We start from the raw sequence: 24348 nt of genomic DNA, 5'->3' as shown, positions 1-24348 counted from the left end.
GTGTGTGTGTGTGTGTGTGTGTGTGTGTATGTACACTTATCACATTGTGACAACTCATCTGCTATTTGGTCACCACTAAATCCTTTTTTTAGGGTTACAGTTTAGATAACGACCAGGTGAGTCCTCAACACAATGTCCTCACAAGTACTAAATAAATACCTCAACACAATGTCCTCACAAGTACTAAATAAATACCTCAACACAATGTCCTCACAAGTACTAAAGAAATACCTCAACACAATGGCCTCACAAGTACGAAAGAAATACCTGAACACAATGTCCTCACAAGTACTAATGAAATACCTCAAAACAATGTCATCACAAGTACTAAATAAATACCTCAACACAATATCCTCACAAGTACTAAAGAAATACCTCAACACAATGTCCTCACAAGTACTAAATAAATACCTCAACACAACGTCCTTACAACTACTAAAGAAATACTTCAACACAATGTCCTCACAAGTACTAAATAAATACTTCAACACAATGTCCTCACAAGTACTAAATAAATACTTCAACACAATGTCCTCACAAGTACTAAATAAATACCTCAACACAACGTCCTTACAACTACTAAAGAAATACTTCAACACAATGTCCTCACAAGTACTACATAAATACCTCAAGACAATATCCTCACTTTAGAAGACTACATTTCGGTTGTATTTGTATAATAGCATCTGTGGAACAATTTTATTGCATATCCAAAATATAAACAAAGTGTAGAGATGAGGCATGTCTGATGAGCCAGACACTTTCTCCCTACACTACACAAACTATATATCACATAATAAACGTCCACATAAAACCACAGTATTCCCCTTAAATACTATTCAGTCACTTCTGTACAACCTTTGTTTTAATTTCAGTGTCATTTTCAAGTTGATTGTCACCTTGTTTTTGTCTTTTTGCTGCAGTCACAATTTCAAGATTTTTTTTTAAATCTCCTTGCGGGTTTTTTTATCATTTGTTCACACAACCATAACTGAAACTCAAATTACACCTCTAGGGTCTGTTAGAAAGGAATAGCCTGAGGTAAGGTGACTAAAGGCAGTGCTAAGTTTGCTATATTAAAAAGTATGATGATGATGATACATACAAAAGGTTTAAGTAATACATTCATAGAATGATTTATACAAAATGCCACTGCACCCCGGTCAACTGTAAACCACCCCCAGGTGTTTAGTACTCTATTCTGAGATGTTTTTTTAAACTCACAGTACCATGTGTAGAAACTTAACAACTCCCTGTAACAGAGTGGTAGCCGGGCCTGAAGAACACCCAGGATAAAAAACGGTTTACCAGATCAAAGTGGGAATCCTTAAGTAACACACAAATTGATGCAAATTGCTGTAGCGTGACTGGAAACTCAACCAACCCAAAGGGGAAATAAGGAAGAGAAGGGATCATTGCATGAACGAGAGAGAGACAGGGAGAGAGAGAGAGAGAGACAGTGAGAGAGAGAGAAAGAGAGAGTACATGTGCCTGTTTATTTAATCTGTATGTATATGGCGTTTTGCTGATTTGATTGAATGTCCTTGTTCGCTCAAGGATAAGTGTGTGTGTGTGAAAGAGAAACAGACAAAGAGAGAGAGGAGTGTACAGAGCAACAGAGTGCAGAGAGAGTAGTACAGAGTCCTCCTACCTGAAGCAGCTGGACTCTCACTTTGTTGTATGCTTTCAACCAGCGAACTGTGGATGGAGAGCATGGTGGAGGGCCGTCCTCGAAGAAGCTGAAAAAGATCAAGCAAAAGAAGATGAGCAAGATTAAAGGGAAAAGATGGCAGGCATGACTCCATATCTAAATGGTAGCAGTGCTGGAATCTTAAAGGATAGGTTCACTTGAAGCTTTTTAACTTGCTGTATTCAGCTTTCATACGAGAGCCTTTCATAAAATGCTACCAATGGAACTGGCGGTGGACAAAATCGGTCCTTCATTTTTAATACAAAAATACATTCTAAGGAGCATTCAACTGTTGCTTCAAGACCTACATTAACCAACAAGTACACACAGACGAATTGAGGTGCCATCTGGAACCAAAAATGGTTCTTCAGAGTGATGCCATAGAATAACCATTTCTGGTTCCACAGAGAACCTTTCAAACCAGAGTTCTTTAAAGAACCATTTCCTTAAAGAGTTTTTCAAACAAACCTATAAAGGATTCTCAAAGAACCTTAAAAAATGGTTCTTTAAGGCACCATTTCTGGTTCCACAAAGAACCTTTTCAACCAGGATTCTTTGAAGAATCATTTCCTTGAATAGTTCTTCAAGGAACCTATAAAGGTGTCTGAAATGAAAAAAAGGTTCTTCAGTAGGTGACGGTTCTTCGTAGAACCACAAAGCCTTTTAAAGAACCATTAACCATTATTTTTCTGTGTGTATATACTCCCTCACTGACTTCCCACTGGCTGACACTATAGATTGTGTAATCATGCCTAGACGTCTACATTTTGTGCGTACCTGATATTGGTCCGAGTCTTGTTATCACAGTTGTCCAAAATTGGTTTGGGCAAGATGATCGAAAAGTCTTTCAAATCTTTGTTTGAACCGGGCTCCGGTAACGGATTTAGTTCTTTCTCAACCTCCTCTTCTTCATCCCAGGTTGACTTTTGGCTTTTGAGAGTGCGACGCAGGACGCTGGCGTGGCGGGTCTCTGGATCTCGCCGCTCCTCTGCCTCAGAGCTGAGCTGGGAGCTGGCCGGGCTGAGGTTACCCGATGAATCAAAGCGACTGCTGTCCGGTGGACTGCAGGACAACGAGATTGTCTTTTAGAATATTATTGTGAGCTGTGAAAGCAAAGTGTAGTTAGGGTACTACTACAAAAAAAGTTTTATTCCAAAATTCACTATTTAGGAAATTACAGCATACAATAATGATTATAATGGAGAAGTTATTGTAGGAAAAAAATATAGCTTTACTTTCATTTTAAAAATAAGTTTACATTTTGAATGTGAAACAGTGATTTTCGAAATGAAACCATTTAATTCATTTGTTAAAGAAAGTATTAAGGGTAAAACTGAGGCTAAAAAAAGCTCATCATTATTAGATCCAGGGAAGATGGTGACAAAAAAACAAGGAAAGCTAACAGGGTTCAGTCGGGTAAGCTGAAGGACTGAGGCTGATTGCAGACTGACATGACAATCATATCAAGAAGGGGCTGCAATCAGCAATCGGACATCTCCATCCTTCTGGAAGATAGGTGGTCAAACTGCACGTAAATGGCATTTTGATAATGAGTACGGCTATCATAGCTTACAGTGAAGCTTCTGGCTAAAAGCAGATCTGCAGGATCTATAACATTCAATGATAAACGCTTATAATTCATTATTATTTAGCCTATTTATTAATCCTAAATGGCTGAATGAAGAAAAGAAAAGGGTAATGTGTGGCTGCTGGATGTTTGAGACCGCTAGCATGGAAAGGGCTCTTTGCTTTAACTGACATGATTAACTTTGTCTTGGGTGAAGGCCAAATTACTTTCACTTTTCCTTTAATCCAAGTGTCCCGCCTGCCTCTGTGGTGTGCACTGCCCTACCATCATAAATCTATCAGAGTTTTAATTCATATAAACAAATTGGCTGAGGCTTGGAGAATATCTGCAGGGGACAGAGAAAGGAGGGGCTTCAGACCTCACAAGTCAAGCGCTAATGAATAAAGACAGTCGTTTTTTTAGTTCATTCCACTTCCATCACTGTCGGGAAAGCCATTAGCGAGGTGCTGTAAGTACAAAATAGCTCCTGTACATTAACACATGATGATGAGTGTGTTTCAAACAGATGCGATCACTTCCTTTCCTATTGTATGGCTTTGATGATGAAATTTACAATCTCAGATTTTCACTTTATGGTTCGTCTTCATGGCTGTAAGGTATATTCTTAAGAATTTGATTTGGTTGAACTAAATCTAAAAACGCCTAAATCTAAAGGTACGTTCACACCAAAAGCGACGCGATTTGTTGCGTCGCCCAAAACGCGTGAGTTTACTCGCTCGACCATTTGCCATGTTCACGCCATATGCGTCGCGGCGCTCCGTGAGGGGTGGGGCTTAACTCAGTGGCTTGTCTCCGTAAAGACCGTTAGCATCTCCTTCATCCACCATGAAGAACTAACCACTAGTTCTGCATTATACTTGTTGAGGACATCCCACACACGTCGGAACATCCAACGCCCTTGTGTTTGGGTTCATATCATCACCCGTAGGCACACACAGCTCGGTCACTTTCACGGATGAAGTTAACCATTATGTCCGAAAGACTTCCGCTTCCAGCGCTACGAGAGCGGAACATTTAAACGCGTGTTATTGTGTTCATACCATTATTATCCTCCTTGTTCTGATTCAACAGCGGCGGGACAGCGATGACGCGCGGAGCAACTCAAGCGCTGATTAGCCCGAGTTGCGAAATGATCGCCTCAAAGTTGAAATATTTCAACTAGGGGCAACAATTGCGCCGCTGTAAACGCGCCGCTGTAAACGCATCGACCACATTGCGTTGCCCCAAACGCGCCGCCCGGAAAAATGACGCGTCTATCGCAACCACACGCGTGTGTACTTTGACTTTTCATGGGATTCGGTCGCGCGAAAAAATCTCATCGCTTTTGGTGTGAACGCACCTTAAGAGTATGTTTAGGACTATAGGTGGTAGGTTTAGGAATGGGAAAGGGGAAAAAGCCACAGAGTTACTGATATCAAATGGGACAAGATGCAACTCTATATGGGAAACACAAGCATGATAAATGAACAATGTCATTTATCATTCAAATTATACTAGCCTTTTGGTAGCCTCCTTCGTCAACAGGTCCTTTGAATGTTCTTTGCCCAGATCTGCATGCATGCCAGGTGTGTCAATTTCACTCGTAGCTACCTTTAACTGGGGTTCATCGAAACCCTCTGCTAAGGAAACCGAGAGAGAGGGAAGGCCAGACTGTGGCAAGAGTGCTAAGGTATCACAGCTTCCTGTTTTTAAAGTTTCTGTTGGTTCTTCTGTATCACTGGCATCGGCACCCTCAGTTCCTCCAGAGCCGAGGGAAAGTTTATCAGACTCTGGCTCACAGAATTCGTCTGCAGGTTTTGGACTTTCGGACTGAGGTTGAGTCATGAACACCGGAGGTGGGGTGGATTCAGGTTTCAGTGGGTCAGAGTTCCCAAACATTGAGCCAAGTTTCATGCCAAACACAGATGAAGCAGATGGCGATTCCTCCTTTCCAGTTGGCTTTTCATCCTGGAAAATACCAGCTGAAAGGTTTTTAAAACCAGAAAAGAGACCGCCGTCTGTCTGTTGTGGCTGTGGTGTCTTTTTACCAGTGGCCGGAGATGGAGTGGTTGAGAAAAGGGATCCAAAAGATGATGTACCTTCAGCTGCTGCAGACATAAAGCCAAATTTTGGAGCATTCAAACCGGGTATTTCAAACATGCTTTTGTTTTCCGGAGCTGGGGCTGGTGCAACTTTGTCAGATACTGCAGAACCTGAGCCCTCTAACTGCTTAGCATGCTCATCAGGAAAAGTCTCTGTTTTCATGGTGGACTCAGTCAGAGAACTTTGTTCTGGTTCTGTTTTGTCGCTTCGTTCTGCCTCCTCTACTAATCCTTTTTCAGGGACCTCCGAGTCCTCAGAGCTTTTAACATGTCCTTCTACAGATAAAGGTGTGCTCTCTGTATCCGTCTTGTCAGTTCTCTCAGTGACTGTTACTGTTGCACAAGTATCTTCTTGTCCAGACTCTGTGCTAGACTGTGGAGGTTCCTCAGATTTTGTTGTTTCAGGGCCTTTAAATATACCAAATAGGTCACCAGTAAGGGATTCTTTAGCAATGCTACTTGGAAGACCAAAAAATGAGCTTTTCTGTGGTTGTGGCGGTTGTTGTTGTTGTTGTTTTTGTTGTTGATGTGGCTGATGAGGAGCAGGTGATGGTCCAAAAAGTGACCCAGGTGAGCCTGAGAAAAATCCACTAACATTTGGTGCTTTACTTGGTGCATTTGGGGTAGAAGACATAGACATAAAGCCAGAAAATGGAGCTGGTTCAGGGGTCTTTTGTGGTCCTGGCTGTCTGGATCCAGCCATTGTTGGTCCTGTCATTCTTGGGCCCCCCATCCGTGGCCCTCTCATCATTGGGTCCCCCATCTGTGGTCCTCCCATCCTTGTTCCTGGTGGGCCAAGTGGCCTGGCCATGCCTGGTATGGGCTGTTGCTGTGTTGGAGGACTAGCAGGTCCCAAAGAAGGACCTACTAAAGGCCCCACAGCTTGAGATGGGATTTCTGGTGAGTTGGCACCAACAGTTTTTTCATCTCCATGTGCTGGTTCTTCTCTAGCCTCTGCAAGCTCTGATTTAGCCTCAATTGCTTCCTTTGAAGTCTCAACAGATGTGAATAGCTTGTCCTCTTCAATTGATTTTTCCGATTCTAAAACGGTGGTCTCTGTTTTAACTACACCTGTTACAGATTCTGCAGTTGGTTTCTCTGTAAGTGCTATACCCAAATCGGCTGAAGTTCTTTCTTCAGTACCTTTTTTCACATCTGCAACAGCTGCTTGTTCATCACCAATAACTTTCAAAGGTTCCTTAGGTAATTGTTCCACATCTGTGAGAGCTGTTTGTTTATCACCAACAACTTTCAAAGGTTCCTTCGGTAATTCTTCCACATCTGTGAGATCTGTTTGTTCATCACCAATAACTTTCAACGGTTCCTTAGGTACTTTTTCCACATCTTTAACTGCTGTTTGCTCTTCAACAGGAACTTTCACTGGCTCCCCCATTTGTTTTTCTACCTCTGGAATTGTTGTCTGTCCTTCAGCAACAGTTTTACAATGTTCTACTCCAATTATATCTGAGCTTGTATTGTCAGGATAATTTACAATACTTATTTGCATATCATCAGGTTTCTCTAATGGACTGGCAGATATATCAGTTTCAACTGTGCTTTTGAATTCAAAAGTATCTGTCTCTGAAACAGCAACTTCTTTCACAGAATCCGCTGTATCTTTCATCTCTTTATTTTCAGTTTGAATGTCTGACTGTTCCTCCCTTACTAGTTTCACAGCTTGTAGTGTTTCTTTCACTAGTAGATTTCCAGTCACATTTGGTGTGTCTGTGACGGAAGTTTCAACCACCACTGATGCATTTTCAGAAAGGTGATGTTGCATTGTGGCTAATTTGACCACCTCCAGGTGTGGATTTATTAGGGAATAAGAATTTTCTGTTGTATTTTTATTAATGTCAAAGGTAGAATTTTGACCATCTTGGCATGCCTCTATTTGGAGTTCCACCTTATCGAATGACGTAGAAAGAGGCACAGAAGGTACATTTTCCATTGCCTCAATAACGTGATCCTTTGTTTCAGGTTTCACTTGTTGGGGGTCAATATTTCCCTTCCCAAATGTTTCTGGCTCCATCTTGGTTTCTTCCATGAAAGACATTCCAAATAGACCAAACCCAGTTTTAGATTTGTTTCCATCCGAACTCCCGCCAAGTGAAAAAACAGAGGAAACTTTAAACCCACTTTCTGATTCAGGTGGTTTAGAAGCTACTGGATGTGCTTCTGGTGCTTGCTGGTTTTGTCCACCAAACATAGAGAATATTCCTTTTCCTGAGGGCTCTGAACCTCTGGGTCCTGGTGGTGTAACTGTTGGTCCTGGTGGGGGCATGTTTGGTCCTGCTTGGGACTGGGCACCAAGACCTCCAAACTTTGAAAACAAACCTACACCAGGAGTTTCTTTATTTATAGTAGAACCTGGGAGGATGCCACCAAATATAGAGGATCCCGGGGAAGGTGTTCTTGGTGTGGCACTATCCCCAGGACGACCTTTGGGAGTGGGTGGTTGCTGAGGTGCAGACGCACCAAACATGGAAAACAAGCCTTTGCCTGGTGGTTCTTTGGGTGGAGGACCTCTAGGTCGCACACCAGTTGGACCTCTTGGGCCTCTTGGGCCAGATGGTGGTTGAGAACTGGATCCCCCAAACATAGAAAATAAGTCTTTACCCTGGTTCTCCTGTGGGGTTGACAGTGGTGGGTCTTTGGATCCAGGTGAAGATGGGGCATTTGATCCTCGCAACATTGAGAGTAACCCTGTGCCAGGACTGTCTTTGGTAGAGGACCCAGGAAGAATCCCACCAAGTATTGATAATCCAGTTTGGGAGGTGGTCTGCTGTGGGGTTGCAGTGGAGACACTAAACATAGAAAAAATGCTTTTTCCTGATTGCTCATTTGGTTGTTCTGCCCCGTGTTGATCAACCCTGACAGACAAACTATCATCCTTAGAAGTTGTGATTTCTTCTGTGCAAGGTTTGAAAGAACTGGGTGGAGGGGTCGATAAGGTGACATCACTTTGAGTTTTGTCATGAGGACCTTCAGGTGATTTTGCATCTGAGAAAGATGGTACGTCTTTCAGTGACTTATCAAGAGACTGAACTTCTTCAGGCAATAAAACATCTGAAGTTGTGATTTTATCCCTGTGGGCTAACTCTTCAACAGTTTCCATACATGGTGGTGGTGCTGACACTAAGGTATTTTTTTCAGTGACCTGGTAGGCTAGATCCCTGAGAGATTTAACCATTTCAAGCGGTGTTGTATCTAAAGCTGTTGATTTTATGTCCTTGGAAGTTATCTCAAGTGGCAGCTCACAAGCTTCAGTTGAATCTGCTTTTACTTCAGCTACTTGGCTAGATTCAGTAACATGGCTGACAGCAGAAGCCTGTGTTGGAGGAACTTGTATTCTGTCTTCCAAAGGTATTGACACAATCGTGTGGCGAGAGTGGTGAGGTAATACATCAACTGATTTTCCACCGACAGAGGGTTGTGAACCTAAACCACTATATAATGTAATCAAACCCTTAACAGAGGTGGGACCTGCTGGTGTTGGCGATACCTCTGGTCCTTGCATTTCAGATCCAATGCTTTGGATCAGATAACTACTTGTTTCTTGTTTTACTGGCAGTGGGCCATGTTTTATGGTGGGTTGCAATACAAGTGCACTAACCTCTGATACATGTTGAATGGGAGTGGCAGTACTTGTGGGAATAGTTGGAGTTGGATATTGCTGAACAGTGACAGGGCATTGGCTTGGATCAGTTTGTTTTGAGAGTTGAAGAGATTCTTTTGCATAATAATATGTTGTTGAACCGCTCTGTGATGACTGTATGTCAAAAGAATGCAGAGAAGGATCTGTTCTGTGTCTACCTTGTGCTTGCTGAATAATTGAAGTAGGAACAGTTTGGGATCTACCGTGAAGTTTCTGGGTGGAAAAAGAAAGCAATGTCTGTCCATTACCAGTCATTTTTTCAAAATTTGATGGGCCTTCCTCAATGCTCCCCTCGCTGTCCACAGTTGGCTGCTTGATAAGAATTCTTGGCCCAAAGGTCATGTCATGCTGAACAATTGTATCTTGTCTTTGCAACTTTGGAGTCTTTGCCTGAGATCTAGCAATGGGTGAAGCCCAACCAATTTCCACAACGGATTGCTGATATTGCTGTTGTGGGACTGAATATTGTGTTTGCAGCTGAGGTATGTTTGGATGGAATGGATCGGGCTTATTCGATTCAACCTGTTGATATGCACTTTTTAGTACCTTCCGTTGATTTGGCTCCAAAGAGGAAAGAGAAGTATTGATTGGAGCAGAGTTCAAGCATATTTCTGACTGTCTTCTGCAATGTCCACCATGTTGGGTGTTGACCTGTTTATCAGTGGAATATTCCATAGAAGTGGGGGGAGGTATGTATTGCTGATGATCATAAAGACTATTCTGAGAACGAGAAGACGTATAAGAAAAGGAAAGATCTTTTGCATCTTCAATACCTAAACATGGGGTGTTGTGTATAGGCTCCACAGTTAGATCAACAATATCCCAAGTTATTTTTTTCTCCAATTGCCCTCCAGTCGGCCTTCTTTCAAACATTTCTTTCTTTGCTTTGTTATTAGTGAAATTCATGGGCTGTCCATCCTCTGGTTCAGTGAAAGTACTTGTTGGTTGTAATTTAATGATAGCTATATTTAAGCTATCTTTTGCGGAGAAATCCACTGGTCTATTTTGTTGTTGTGTGTCCTTGTAGGTGGTCTTTGAACCAGAAAAGACCTCATTACTTTGATTGGTAGAGATCTGCCAATGCAGTCTCTCCGTTGTGTTGACTCCACTTAATAGATGTATTCCTTGTTGATGTACAGATTGTTCAACTATGAGTGGTACACCAACAGAATAATCTGTTGCTGAAGTTGGCGTGTTTCTGACTAATAGCACAGATCCAGTTGACAAGGTTTCTCTAGCTGTTTCAGATCGTTTCCACTGTGATTTTGGAGACATATCTAAGAAGTTTTTGATGGAGTTGGCAGGCGCTGATGCTCTTTGATCTATTTCTCGAGATCCAGTGTGCACAAATTTGTGTTGCATTTGTTCTTGCAATCCAACTTGTGTTTGTTGCCTTTTAGGTTGCTCCCGAGAGGGGTATGTTTCCACAATTAGTGGGACACCAATAGAATCTCTTTGAGAATGTGCAAAGCCTGAAAGCCTTGACCTTACCAGTGATACTGGATCTGAATAGTTTAGCACTGTGTCTGATATACATGTCTTTGTTGACATATCTAATGTGCCTTTAACAGAGTTTGCTGGAGCTGTAGAGAGTTGATAAGGATGTATAGAGATAAATGATACACCATTGGTTTTACTTACACTGGAACTTTGAACGTTCATACTGCTGGGAAGTGATTGATGCAGAACAGAGCCAATGTTTCTGTTAAGGGTTTGCTGTTTCTGTGCATGGATCAAGGTTTGTGGTTGCCTGTCACATGTCGATTCGAGTGGTGTTGGTTCAACTACCAGGGGAATACCAACAGAATCCATTCTGGCAACTGCTCTGGCACTTGGCTTATTAACAAGAGAGATTGCTCCACTTTGAGGAGACTCAGATTCTGTCATTGTTGGTCTCAGTCTGGCTTGGGATGGCTTGGGTGACATATCCAGTGGTGCAGCTGAGATCGGTTTCATTGGGCTAGATGTCTGATGTGTTTTAACAGTATCTGAATACTGCACAGTCGAGCGACTTGACTTTGCAAGGACATCAGGCGTGCTTTGCGAATAAGATTGCATAATGGACTGTGACACACTATTGGTCTCACTTACACTGGGATACTGCATTGTCATAGAGCTGAGAAGGGGTTGATGTAAAACAGGGACTATGTTTCTATCCAGGGTCTGCTGTTTTTGCACAGGGATCAATGTTTGAGGTTGTTTCTGGCATGTTGATTCCAGTGGTGTTGGTTCAACTACATGGGGTATACCAACAGAATCCTTTCGGGCAACTGCTTTTGCACTTGGCTTATTAACAAGTGAAATTGCCTCTCTTTGAGTAGACTCATATTCTGAAATTGTTGTTCTCAGTGGGGCTTGGGATGGCTTAGGTGACATATCCAGTGCCCCAGCTGTTACTGGTTTTGTTGAGGTGGATGCCTGATGTGTGGAAACAGTTTCTGACTGTAGAGTTGAGTGTTTTGAATGCACACAGGAGCCATGTTTGCTTTGTCGATATTGTTGATGATATATAATAGGATCTGAGTGGCATCGAGTCTTATTCTCTAACTCCTGCCGTGCATTTGAAGGTAAGCTGATCTTGATGTCACCAAGAAGTCCTTGAGAAGGGATATCTACAACTAATGCTAAACCAACAGAGTCTTTTCGTGCACGTTCACGGGCACTTGGCTTGCCTCTTGTTAGTGGTATAGCTCCAGTAGTTCGATCTGTTCTCCCTTCAATAACCACCTCCTTCAATTTGGCAGAAGACTTAGAAGTCATGTCTAGTGTGGCCTTAACTGAATTGGCTGGTGCTGTTGCTTGCTGGGGTGGTTTACACATTTCAAAGGATTCAGAAGACTGACCTAAGAGAGATTGCCTTCTTAGTAACAATTCCCTTCTATGACCAGATGGAATCTCCTTTTTCATAATTGAGCATTCAACCTGATTACCTGTAGTTGCATGAGACTGATATTCTCTTACAGGTAATGAATGCATATCCTCTGTTGTTCGTCCCTGATGCTCTGTTGATTCACCTCGATATGACAAGTTAATGGATTCATGATGACTCAAACTTTTTTCTGCCTCCTCAAAAGGTAATGGGTTTCTCCTTGTCAATGACAGTGCCTCATGGACAGAATTTTTTGATGGCACAACAGCTTGCGGAATTTGCAGAGTTGTTGTCTTGGTAGACATATCTAATGTAGCTTTCACTGAGTTTGCTGGTGCAGTGTTCTCCAGATATTTCTGGGCAATTTCACTGGACTGATAGGAAGGAGGTGTAAAAATTGCTCTTTTATGATCAACAGGAATCTGCTGTCTACAACCAGTTGTAACTATTGGTGGGCTTTGCTGCATCTTTCGATGCATATTGGATGAAGAATTAATTTTCTGTCTCTGAGGGTCTACTTGTTGTCTCATAACAGGTCTTACCAATGGTGGAGTACATACGGGTTGCAAACCTCCATCAATGCCGGACACTTTTAGAGAACTATGAGTAACTGAAGAGCTTCTTGTTGCTGATAACCTGATATTAGTTTCAGAAGTTCCTGGTAACTCCTGAGAAGATGTAAGAGACGGTTTGGATGAAATGTTTAGTGCAGCTTTGCCAAAGTCTTTAACAACAATTTGGCTTGTGTCAGAAGTAGAGGTGCTGTTGGAGGCAAGTGGTCTATGCATATGCATTGTAGAAGAGATATGACCAACTCTAACCTCTGGACTGGACAATATCCTCTCTGATTTGCTTTGTTGGTTAACTGGCCTGTGGTTGGTCTGAGAAACTGTTCTCTGAATTGGAACTCTTGTATTTTGCTGTAAAGTGCCCAAAGTGGGATATTCTAAATCAAGCCGTTCATCTTCTACTTCCTCAATCTGTTTAGTAAGATCTACAGCAATGGTTTTGTCAGCCAAGTCTGCACTTGTGTCAATATTCATCTGCTTTTTCTCTTTGAATCTTTTCAACTTGTACTTTGTGAAGTCAACAACTTTATCTTTTGGTCTGGATTCTAGATTGGCATCTGTTGCTTCAATTGGTTTTGTATTTTTTATTTTATTAATCGTGGAAGAAAAATCGAGGACTTTATTGCGTATTTGAGATTCAAGAGGAGTGCCAAAGTTATGACTTCTTTTGTAAAGGTGGGCTTCATTACTTGTGCTGTCATTCAGTATATGTAACTTAGGAGTACATTCCTGAAATGAATCTCGTTTCTGCTTTGGAGACAGGGGGGATGTTTTGTCTATTGATGAGGGACTGCTGACTTGGCTAATGTCACATGTTCCTTTGACTGTGGTCTTCTTTGCTTCTGATATTGCTCTGGGTTGGCCTGCCTGAGATAGCTGTCTTGCAAACTTGGGTCTTTGTGGGGAAATAGAAGGCTCAGCCACAGTTCTGGTAGATGCTGAGGGTAAACTCCTCACAGCAGTTACCTGTGCTGAAGAGGCTGAAGAGGCTTTAGTAACAGTTGGTGGTGTAGGCAGTTTCCTTCCTAACTGGGCAGGTCCTGGTATTTTTGAAGCTAATGGACTCTCAGGAAGATGTCTGGAAATGTTTGAAAACTCTGAAACCTTGCTAGACACAGATGGTGATGTAACAGGTGTTGAGGATGTCTGTGTATTCACTTTACTTGCGTCAGTATTAGGAGACATTCCATTTATTCCTTCAATTGCTGAACATTTGGGGTTTGACTTTGGTGTTTGTTGTTCTGCAAGTGTGTTACATATATTTGAAATCCTGATTTCAGGAATTGGATGAGGTCTATTTGCAGAGATGGGTTTTGAATAGCACCTTGGGGAAGGTGAAGGGGAGAATGTAAGCTCATCTGGTATTCCCTGATTCTTCCAGTATGGCCCTCCGTGTCCCCCTTTCAGTGAGTTTAAAGTAAGATCAGATGCCCTCATTGGCTTTTCTTGACAGCAATTGTGTACGGAGTCCACCGTGATCTTCTTAAGCTTGTACAGTGTAAAGTCCACAGGCTGATCTGCTTGAGAAGACATCGATTCCTGAAACATTTGAGAGAAGCTTTCCAAATTCATGTTCATTATTTTTTCTCCTTTTCTAAGGGCGGAAGTTAAGTCCATTGGTGCATCTGAAAGCAGTGATTTATTTTGTTGCTGGTCTTGAATCCATAAACCTTTGTCTTCAGGGCAAAGGGGGATTTTAAAACCACAAAGGGTTACTTTGTCCTTTCCTTTTTGTTTCAGAATGTTAGCAATATTTTCAGTGATATTTCCTAGAGCTTGTACATCCTCTGGTGCAGCACAGGCATAGAGGTGCCTCCCAGCTCTGTCGGTCAAGAGGGAATAAATGTGATCCTCATGTATATAAACATAATATCCACAGTCCCCAGTCTCAGCTGGCCACCACAACCCTTGCTCCAATAGTGAAAGCCATTGTTGATACTACTCAGAATTCTCAAAGAGCATTTCCTCATCAGTATCCCCTTCATTTCCTGCAGACCTGCTTAAATCCATAGCGCTACGTGTTAAATCTTTTGGACCCTTTTTTGTGGAAAGTTGTTGAAAAAACTCAGTTGCTGATTTCAAACCAAAGTCTTCATCCTTTATACCATGAGTAACACAACCTTTTTCCACTACTTTGCTGAATTCTTGTACATTGCATTCGGCAAGGGAATGACATCTACTTAACTGTGCCTTTGGTTTTTCCATGCACAGATTAAGAGCACTACTTTCAGAAATCCAAGTGTTTCTTTCCCTATCAAGTTCATTCAAATGGTCACAGCTACTCCAGGTTTTCTTGTCTGGTTTCTTGCAAGTCATATCAAACAAAACAAGATCTTCATTTGGATCAAAAAAGCGATTTCTGACCTCAAAAAGCTCGGTAGCAGCATCTCTCCAAGGATGTAAGGGCACATTGAAGTAACTGATTTCTTTAGGATTCAACCATATTTGGTTCTGCGATTGAGGTGCTTTAACAGTTGATGGTATATTCCCTTGGTATGCTTGGGAGCGTTCCTGAACTTGAGCGGCAAGGGCTTCGGCAAGGGCATAATCATTGAGTTGCTGCCACAGAAGAGCCTCTATGAGACACTGGTGCTCATAGAGCTCTGGTGGAATAACACCATGCTCTGTAAAATTATATAAGAGATCCTTGTACCCATACTCATTTGCTGTCCCATACAAAAGATGTTGAATTTCCTCAAGATAAGATTGGGTTGAAGCAATAGTTGGATCTTGCCAAACCTGCGATGGCAGAGGTTCTTTACAGGTGTCAACAACTGGAGTAGCTGTTGTGAGTGTCGATGTACTTGAAGAGATACCCTCCTTACTATTTGGTAGAAAACCATCAAGACGGCCATTTTCAGATTCCCTTACAGGAGCAGAAGTGCAACGGTCACTGGGCCCTGTTTTGAAAAGGCTGGATAACAAACCAGGGGACGTGGTACTTGTGCTGGTTTGTGGTTCCTCCTTCCTGAGCGTAGGGGTTGACGGCTGCTGTGTCTTTGATGATGACTCCTCTGTGACACCAAAAACACCTGAGAGGAAACCTTTTGAAGCTGAAACTTTTGAATCTTTATCTGTGGCCACATTTTGGGAGGAAGGCATCTCTTCTGGTTTGCTTCTCTGAATCTGTGGTCGCCCCTGTCCTGCATGTGGCAGATGTTGTTGCTGTGTTGTTTCAAGGTGCACCTGATCAGAAGTTGATAGTGACTGTTCCACAGTACCTGCAATTTTGTTCATCAGACCAGAAAATAATCCCCCTGATTCAGACTGGGCTGTATTTTGTCCTGATGGTTGACCTGCCTGAGTAGGTTGAGATGACTGTTGATCCTGTGGTACATTTTCACCAGATGCAAGCTTCAGAATACCCGAAAGCAAGCTTCCACTTTGACTAGGCTGTTGGGTTGCTGTATGTTGAGGACTGACACTTGTGTTAAGTTGTTGCTGCTGTTGAGGTGACGTCTGACCAAACAGACCAGATAAGAATCCTCCTTGCTGACTGGGTTGAGACGATTGTTGCCCTGTAGATTGACCAGGTCCAACAACATTTGATTTATTTCCCTGTTGGGACCCTGGTGTCTGTGGGCCAGACTGTTGTGATGTATTATCTGTAGATGCTAACTTATTAAAAAGCCCAGACAATAGTCCACCCTGCTGTGGCTCTGGTGCAGATGCAGCTGGTTGTGGAGGTAACTGGTTTTGCCTCTGCAGAGGCTGTCTGTTACCTTGTTGGGGTTGCTGCTGTTTGGGATGACTTGCTGGTGGTTGCTGTTGTGCTGGAGGAGTAGGACCCACTGAAAATAGCCCAGAGAAGAGGCCTCCCTGTTGATTCGGTGGTTGCTGGATCATTCTTGGGCCTACTATTTGTGCATGTTGCTGTTCTGGTTGACTTCGCATTGCAGATTGTGGGGGTCCTGAATCCGTAATTTTGTTGAACAATCCAGTGAGCATACCTCCAGGACTAACTGGGGGTGGTTGTAGAGGGACTTGGTTTTGCTGTTGTAGGTTTTGTCTATTGCCTGGTTGCGGATTAGATTGGTGGCCGGATGGGCCACTCTGTTGCTGATTTTGTGAGGGCTGGCTTGTGTTTGCAGGAGCAGAGTCCTGGCCCCCAATTCCAAGAAGACCAGATAAGAATCCTCCTTGTTGAGGAGGTCCTTGTTGTGCTGGTTTTTGGTTAGTCACTTGAACACCAGACTCTGATTGTAGTTGAGATGGAGTCGGATTAGGTTCTACAATCCTGTTAAAAAGTCCTGACAACATGTTACCTGATTGCTGATTTGCTTGCGTAGATTGTGTAGCATGGGGTCCTTTTGGTGGCTGGGAAGCGGTTTCTGTGAGTTTCAACAAACCCCCTAAGAATCCACTAGGTTGAAGCATAGTTTCTGTTGCTTTCAGATGTTGTTTTTCAGTTGTTTGTTCAAGCTGTTGCTGTTGGCTTGTTTGTTGATCTGAGACACCAGGTCGTCTCAATTGCTGGTCAGACAAATCCCCTGCTGACTGAATAGGAGGAGAGGTGCATTGACTCAAGTTTTGTTCAGGTCCTTCTGTTTTTGCTGCATGGTCAGCTGCTTCTGGTTGTGACTCTTGACTGGGCTGATTTGGTTGAGCACCAGTTACTGTGTCAGTCGCCTTTTTCAAGAACCCAGATAGGAATCGTCCAGAAACTGTCTGCGCAGCAGTTGAAATGTGGCTTGATTGGCCTTCTGGCAATGACGACGGTGACGGATTTATAGGAGTAGAAACATTATCAAAGGCAAATTTATAAAATCCTGACAACAGTCCTCCTGGCTGCTGTGTGGCGGGCATTTGTTGTGTTTGGGGAGGCGACTGAGGTGATGAAAATAGGCCTGAAAGTAGTCCACCTTGTTGAGGCTGACTATCCACTCCTTGGGCTTTCTTGTTAGACGACACGTCTTCTGTTGATCCTGGATTCAACAAACCAGAAAGAATGCCTTTGGCCTGTGAGACTTGTGGTTGTGATCTGGCTTGTTCCATCGGCTTGGGCGGACCTTGATTTTCAGATGTAACATCTGCTTCAAGCTGGACATCTGTCTTGCTTTGGGAATCTTTTTCAGACAATGTTTGCTCTCGAGACAATTGTTCTGTTTTGCAGAGAGTGCCGTCTGTGGTTTCAGGGACCTTGTGTTCAGTATGTGGCTCAGTTTGACCACTAGGTTGGGTTAGCATCACATTAGGAGTCATTTGTGGTGTTGCAGCGTCCTTAGCAGGGTCATTTGGGGCTACTTTAAACAGGTTTGAAAACCAGCCGGTTTCTGTGTTTCCTTTTGGGACACTTTCAAGAAGAGCAGCACGACTTGGTGAGGGACTTTTTACAAGGCTGGAGGGTGGACTTTTTGGCGGGGCATTGACATCTTCGCCAGATGCAAACTTAAGAATGCCCGAGAGCATGCCTCTTTCTGTTGTTGCTGGGGGTGCACTTTCAGAAGAGAAAAAAGGAATTTTGAGTTTGCTGCTTAAAAAAGACTCTTCTGCAGACTTGGTGTTACTCGATGGGTTTTCAGAAGGAACTGTTGATATGAAGGTCGACAGAGATTTCTTAAAAGGACTGAAGAACCCTGTTTCCTCTGGATTGCTTTCAGGTTTTGGTTCAGATAATGCAGGGGATCTTCTTTCTTGAACATCAGGTAGTTCACCAGATGACTCTGTCTCTGGGAGAAGCTCTGCTGATCCACTTCCTGTTTCTTGCGAAAGCTCAATTGATCCACTTCCTGTATCTGGCAAAAGATCAACTGATCCACTTCCTGAACCTGGTCTTGTCTCTCCTGATGACTGTTGTTCTGTTTCTGAGCCCTCTCGATTAGGACTAGTGGATCTCTTTTCAGGCCCTTGTTGGGATTCATTGGTTGTAGCAGATGTAGTTCTTTGCTCTGATAGCTGAAGTGATGGCTCTCTAGCTGACGGTGTACTAGAAAAAAGTCTCAAAGGACTAAGCCTTCCCAACATTGATTGAAACCCGGATGAGGGTTGAATAGCAGAGGCTGTGCTGGCTTGTGCCTCTGTGACCTCTGGTCCAGTGTCAGCTTGCCGACTGGTTTCAGAGGATTGAAATGGCAAAAGAGAGTGCAGGGAAAACCTTTTTTCAGTTGTTGGCTCTTGAGAGGCAGGAGGAACTATAGCCACTGGGGGGGAAGAGCCACCACTTTTGGGAATAAACGAAAGCAGCTTTGAAAAGCCAGACTCAGGTTGGTGTGATGGTTGAGTGGTAGGCGTTGCAGTGCTATCAGAAGTCACTGCGGCTTCAGGACTAACTTTAGGGATCAAAGAGAGCAGTTTTGAAATACCAGAGTCTGCCTGTGGGGGTCTGGGGGTTGTAGTTGTGGCAGAAGCTTCTAACTCAGTGGTAGACTTTGATCCTGTGATTGTACTGAATATTGAACTCATAGCATTCTTTACTCCAGCTATACCCTGTTCGACCGCACTGTCCTCCTTAACTTCAGGTTTTACTTCAAGGCTACTTCTGTTCTCAGGCTGCACAGCTTCAGCATTGGTTGGCAGTGCTGGGAGTTTTCTTCTAATTGGTTTTGGCATTGATTCGTAGTTGTTGATTTCCTCCTCTTTTACAGCCAGGTATTCAGACACCGAGTCAACTAAGCTTTGAAGTTCATCCATTGCATCTACATATTCGTCACCTGGCTTCTCAACAGGAGGCAACGTGGGATCATCTCCACGATCTATACTCCCTTTGCTTGAATGGCCTTGTCCTTCAAAAGCTGACATGTACCTGCTAGGGTAGTGGTAACTATCATACTCATAGCAGACATCCCCCTCAGAGAATGCCAGGTCATATAGTTCCTCCTCAGATCCAAAGGAATACTGCATCTCATCTGAACCAACAGAGCCGTATTCTTCCCTCACTCTGATCCTCGCAGCTTCTTCCCGAGCTTCCTCCTCCTCACAAAAAGCTGCATAGCTCTCCAGCGTGTCCTCTAAGGCGGTTTTGGCCCACAGCCGGGTCTTGTAAAGCAGACTCTCTCTGTCCGACTGCTGTCGCAGCTGTTTGACAGGGGGAATTATATCGATTTCCGGAGGGGACGTCTCATCCTCAAAGCTGCCGGCTTCCTTATAAACTAACCTGACCTCTCCACTACCAAAGCCATGCTTCTGTCTGTCTGTCCGGCCATCCGCCTCCTCCGAGTCCTCAGGGGATAGTGCATCACACTCCACTGTCTGGTAGAACCTGCTACCTTTGGCCTCACAAGAGTTGTCACTGATCCGGTAGATTATGCTTTTATCTTTGTCCTCCCAAATCTTTTGCTCGGCATCCAAATAATCATCCAAGACGCCTGAGTCAGGCACTTTATATTTCTTCTCCCAGTCCTCCACGCCCATACCGGAGTCAACAGGGATTATTCTCACTCCACCACGACTGTTTGATCGCCTGGATTTTTAAGATTTAAAAAAAAGTGCCATGCAGGAAGCGGTGGAACATGAAGAAAAAGCAGAAAGAAAAGAAAGAAAGAGAAAGGAAGATAAATTAAGGTAGACGCATTAATCGAAAGCAACAAATTGTGACAGGAACATGTTCATGCAGGCAAAGAAATAGAATAGCAAATGGAAGAAAAGCAGAAGATGCAGGTGGAAGGAAAAGTATCTCGTATTCGATTTTTATATTTTTTGGAGGCATAAACGACATCACAATATTATGTGACATAAATAGAGACACAGTAAGTTGCTGCTCTTTGCTGTCAGTACTTTTTCTCTCGCTTTGTGTGAGATTATTTTGGGTTTTTCCCATGGCAACAGATTAACAAGGTTACATTAATTTAACTAAGGCTGTGCCAATTCTGTCTTTTAATGATTGTGCTGGTACGTGTTAGTACTGTAAGTATTTCAAACCCTCTGTCAATGGATTAGAGCACACATGCAGGAGGTCTGTGATTGGCTGTGTGTTCACCTGGGCCCCCGTGTTTCTCTGAAGTCTAGCTCGTAGCTTTGAATGGAGTCGGCCTCCCTGGTCAGGGTCTGATGCTGGTCCCTGCGTCCTATGGGGTACTGGTGCACGGACGAGTTAGTCTGGGACGTGCTGTGGAACCGGGGAGGTCTGTTGCCGGTTTCACTTCGGTAATCGCTGTCGCGGTCGTCCACCGCACTGTCGTGGTCATCGAAAGCTGGGCGGAGGCAACGTAACAGTTATAACATAAGACTATTTCTTAAAATACATTTAAAAAGTAATAATGTTCTCTCCAAGTGATTCAATATATATATATATTTTATAATACTCCTGTTCTTATTCATTAATTTCTTTGATATGATAGTCGACACATAAGAGGATGGTTCATCCTACAGTTACATCTACACCATTGTCTGCTACGACACTGTTATGACGTGAGGGAAGACATCTAAACATTGACATTTTTAAATAAAAAACGCCCTCTAGTGGTAACAGGCATGTACTACAAAACGCACGAAAACCAAGGCTCCAACAATTGAACTTCAAATGCCACATAAAGTACGCCCTAAGAAAATAACGGTTCACCACACACATGTTACTTTGACCTTTGACCTTTAGGGTACATCAAAGCCACGTTTCAAATACAATGACGACAAACGATGGGTACGGACCAAACATGCAGTGATTCTTATTTCAAAAGAGAGAGGAGTGGAGGGAAAGATAACTTAGGGGGGGGGATACGTACTCTGCTGGTCATTCCATCCAAAATAACTCCAATTGCCTGGAGGCATGGAGGCAAGTGTGCAAAGAAAAAACGGTATCAATTAAGGAGAAGCCAGGAGCGCACTGGGAGAGCTCCCCTGGCCCATGCTACACCCTTTCACCCAGTTGAATGAAAACCAGGGAAGCAGTTTTTTTCACATAATACCGCTGAGAGATAAATACTAAAAATACTAAATACTGTTTTTTTGTCATCAGCGTGGCCGGACTCATAATTAAACAAAGACCAACTAAACATCTTAACGTAAAAGAGATGTGACATGAATGTTTTACTATTATTATAATATAATATATATATATGTATATATACTCACAGCACTGAGAGGGCACAGAAGCTATACGTCCTCTCTGGATCTCGTCCTGCAGGGGATACTAGCACAAGAGGAACATGGGAATAAAGAAGAAGATAAATGTGACCTCCTGGAACAATTAGTTCCTGTAGAAACTACTACCTTCCACTAGATGGCAGCAGAGACCCGACAAACACTGCCATATCTCTGTGATATAACATTGAAAGAAAATAGGGAGGAATCTCTCAAAAGTATAAATAATGAGTACCTGAATAAAAAAAGATTCTTTTTTTTTAAACTGCATTGCCAAATTATTTTATATCGCATGAACGTTGCAAATCAAATATGTCTGAATATGTTTTATAGAAGATTCACTTTCGAATGGCTAGAAAATATAAACTTTATGCAGGGATTTTTCTCAGAAGTTGAGTGTAACTTGTAGTGCAAATTAACTTCTTATTTTTGCACACAATGCAGAAACTTTTATCCACTACAAGTAGCAAATGTGTGATAAAAAATGACCATGGACAAATTATTGCTATGATGAATGAAGTTTTATAGAAGATTCACTTTCGAATTTTTTTTATGTCGAAAATGTGTCAAGAAAAAGGAAAATTAATTGTCCAAAAAAAGTAAAAGTAATAAAATACATGTTAAAATAAATAAGAATAATAAATAAAGTGGAAAATGTGTCAAGAACAAGTAGAAAACGTTTTTTTTAAAGTTTTTTAAAGGTTTTAAAAAGTAATACAAAAAAGTATTACAGAATAAATTCAAAACAAGTAATAAAATAAATTCAAAAATAAATAATACTAAAAAACAAAGTTGAAGATATATCATGAAAAAGTAGAAAAAGTAAAAACATTTGTTTAGAAAATATAAAACGTGTTGTGATAAAGTAGAAAATGTGTGATGAAAAAGTAGAAAAAGTAGAAAATGTGTGATGAAGTGTGATCCTTCTTCCACTCCGACGGCGTTGGGATCCCCAGCTGATTTTCCAGCACCGACCTCCCCTTTGACTCCTCATGAACTTCACCATCTCTCAGTCACAGACCTCGTCTCACTCCTGGAGTGAACTCACCCCGTCGTGGATCCTCATGGTGTTGATCCGGTCCAGTTTGCCGGTCCAGTACTCGGCCTCGTCTTCTGGGATATCTGGAGGAACGCAGAGTGAAAGTCAGAAGACAACCAGGGAAAATATGTGGGAGGAGAGATGGAAGGAAAGCGTGATGGAGAGAGGCGGAAAATGATGGAGGAACATGGAGAGTGCAGGACCCCAGGCCTATTGTTGTTGTACTTGTGTTGCTTTATGGACTTGTGAGTCTGGAATAAAATAAATATAAATATATTTGTATGTTTTTTCAGATTTTAGTGTATTTTCTTACATGTTCACATCGACATTGAAATCAATGCAGAATTAAATCAGACATTCACAGTTTCCTGTTAGCGACGTCCCGACAGCCGTTACAGGGTCTGAGTCGTCTGACCCGTCTGTCACCTCGGGCTGCATCTTTACATCTTTACGTCTTTAAATCTTTATAACTGACTCATTTTGACAAGTGATGACCAACAGCCTCCCCCCCCCCCCCTTATTGATCAATGACGTCAACTATTCGCACACGTTCGAAGGATTTGTGGAAGTTTCCCCAACAAGGATCTTATCTCCTCCTCTCCAGGCACTGGGGGGTGGGGGGGGGGCGAGGAGAGAGGAGAGGAGAGGAGGAGAGACGTCGTCGGCACATGCAAACCTATTCAAAACGTTTGAGCTGCAACTGTTGCACATTTGCATCGCAGCACGTTGGAATAGTGTTGATGCAAAATGTGTGTGTGTGTTTGTGTGAATGTTGTTGAGTTTAGTTGTTGGCCAATGATGCTGCACCGTCAGGTTTATACGATGCATCACTACTGGCTCTGAGGTGTGTGTGTTTGGGTGAGATATATATATTTAAATATATATATATTTCAATATATATATATATATATATATATATATATATATATAGAAATATATAGAATAAAATTATAAATATATATTTAAATATATAAAATAAAATTATATATATGTACTTAAATATATATACATATTTAAATATTTGTAGTACATACCGAAGGGCAGCTCAAAGCGCGTGTCCAACAGCACTTGGTGGGGCGTCAGGTTGGAGGTCCCACAGATCTCGTCCTCCCTCATTAACACCTCAGAGTCCAGCGACGCCCACTTCCCTGGTCCCTCCTGAAAAAAAAAACGCCAGTGTGTGTGTGTGTGTATGTGCATGTGTATGTATGTATGTGTGTGTGTGTATGTATGTATGTATGTATGTGTGTGTGTGTGTGTGTGTACCTCGTCACTCTGCCCGATGCTCTCCAGAGGTATCAGTGCGGTCCCGATCATGGTGTCCCAGATCAGGCCTTTGTTCCACAGCTCCACCACCAGGCCCGACTGCAGGTGGTTGATCTCACTGAGGAGCACAGAGAGGAACTCCTCTTCTTCAACTCTTCATCACTACAACACTTCATCAACTGAGGATGAAGAACACACTCAACAACATACAGATGTTATGGATTATGATCCATGCTTTCAACTGAAAATTAAGGATAATTTTTGTTGGTACACAGTCGTATGCAAAAGTTTGGGCACCCCTGATAATCTCCATTACTTTCATCTATAAATTGTTGGGCATTTGGATCAGGAACTTCTTTGTCATATATATAATACTTCATGGACACAGTGATATTTTAGCAGTGAAATAAGGTTTATTTGATAAACAGAAAATATGCCATTTGCATCATAAGAGAATTAGACAGGTGCATACATTTGGGCACCCCAACAGAAAAATCATATTAATATTTAGTAGAGCCTCCTTTTGCAAAAATAACAGCCTCTAGACGCTTCTTATGGCCTCTGATGAGTGTCTGA

The 24348-nt window shown here is 42.5% G+C and overlaps 2 protein-coding genes across 4 annotated transcripts in view; both read right to left on the bottom strand.

Moving 5' to 3' along the window:
* Window positions 1–2752, bottom strand: part of LOC130196075 (uncharacterized) — a 50570-nt gene extending 47818 nt beyond the window's left edge. The window contains exons 1-2 of the mRNA XM_056417936.1: window positions 2468–2752; window positions 1652–1739 (exon numbers count right to left, since the gene is read on the bottom strand). The gene's annotated coding sequence lies outside the window, so the exon portion shown is untranslated. The remainder of the gene's footprint in view (window positions 1–1651; window positions 1740–2467) is intronic.
* Window positions 2753–4781: 2029 nt separating this feature from the next.
* The window catches only part of LOC130196550 (protein unc-13 homolog B-like), a 53864-nt gene continuing 34297 nt past the window's right edge, over window positions 4782–24348 (bottom strand). Inside the window, exons 4-10 of one of the 3 annotated variants that reach the window (XM_056418797.1) lie at window positions 23773–23890; window positions 23541–23664; window positions 22516–22589; window positions 21459–21516; window positions 21110–21145; window positions 20368–20581; window positions 4782–19851 (exon numbers count right to left, since the gene is read on the bottom strand). In XM_056418797.1, the coding sequence (XP_056274772.1) occupies window positions 14391–19851; window positions 20368–20581; window positions 21110–21145; window positions 21459–21516; window positions 22516–22589; window positions 23541–23664; window positions 23773–23890 (6085 nt within the window). In that variant the 3' untranslated portion in view covers window positions 4782–14390. Of the gene's footprint in view, window positions 19852–20198; window positions 20582–21109; window positions 21146–21458; window positions 21517–22515; window positions 22590–23540; window positions 23665–23772; window positions 23891–24348 lie in introns of those variants that run through there. The other 2 variants (XM_056418798.1, XM_056418799.1) reach the window with 2 other exon arrangements.

The sequence above is a fragment of the Pseudoliparis swirei genome, chromosome 7 (genome assembly GCF_029220125.1).
Source record: "Pseudoliparis swirei isolate HS2019 ecotype Mariana Trench chromosome 7, NWPU_hadal_v1, whole genome shotgun sequence".
Classification (NCBI taxonomy): Eukaryota; Metazoa; Chordata; class Actinopteri; order Perciformes; family Liparidae; genus Pseudoliparis; species Pseudoliparis swirei.
This window is presented reverse-complemented; position numbering and strand designations above follow the sequence as displayed.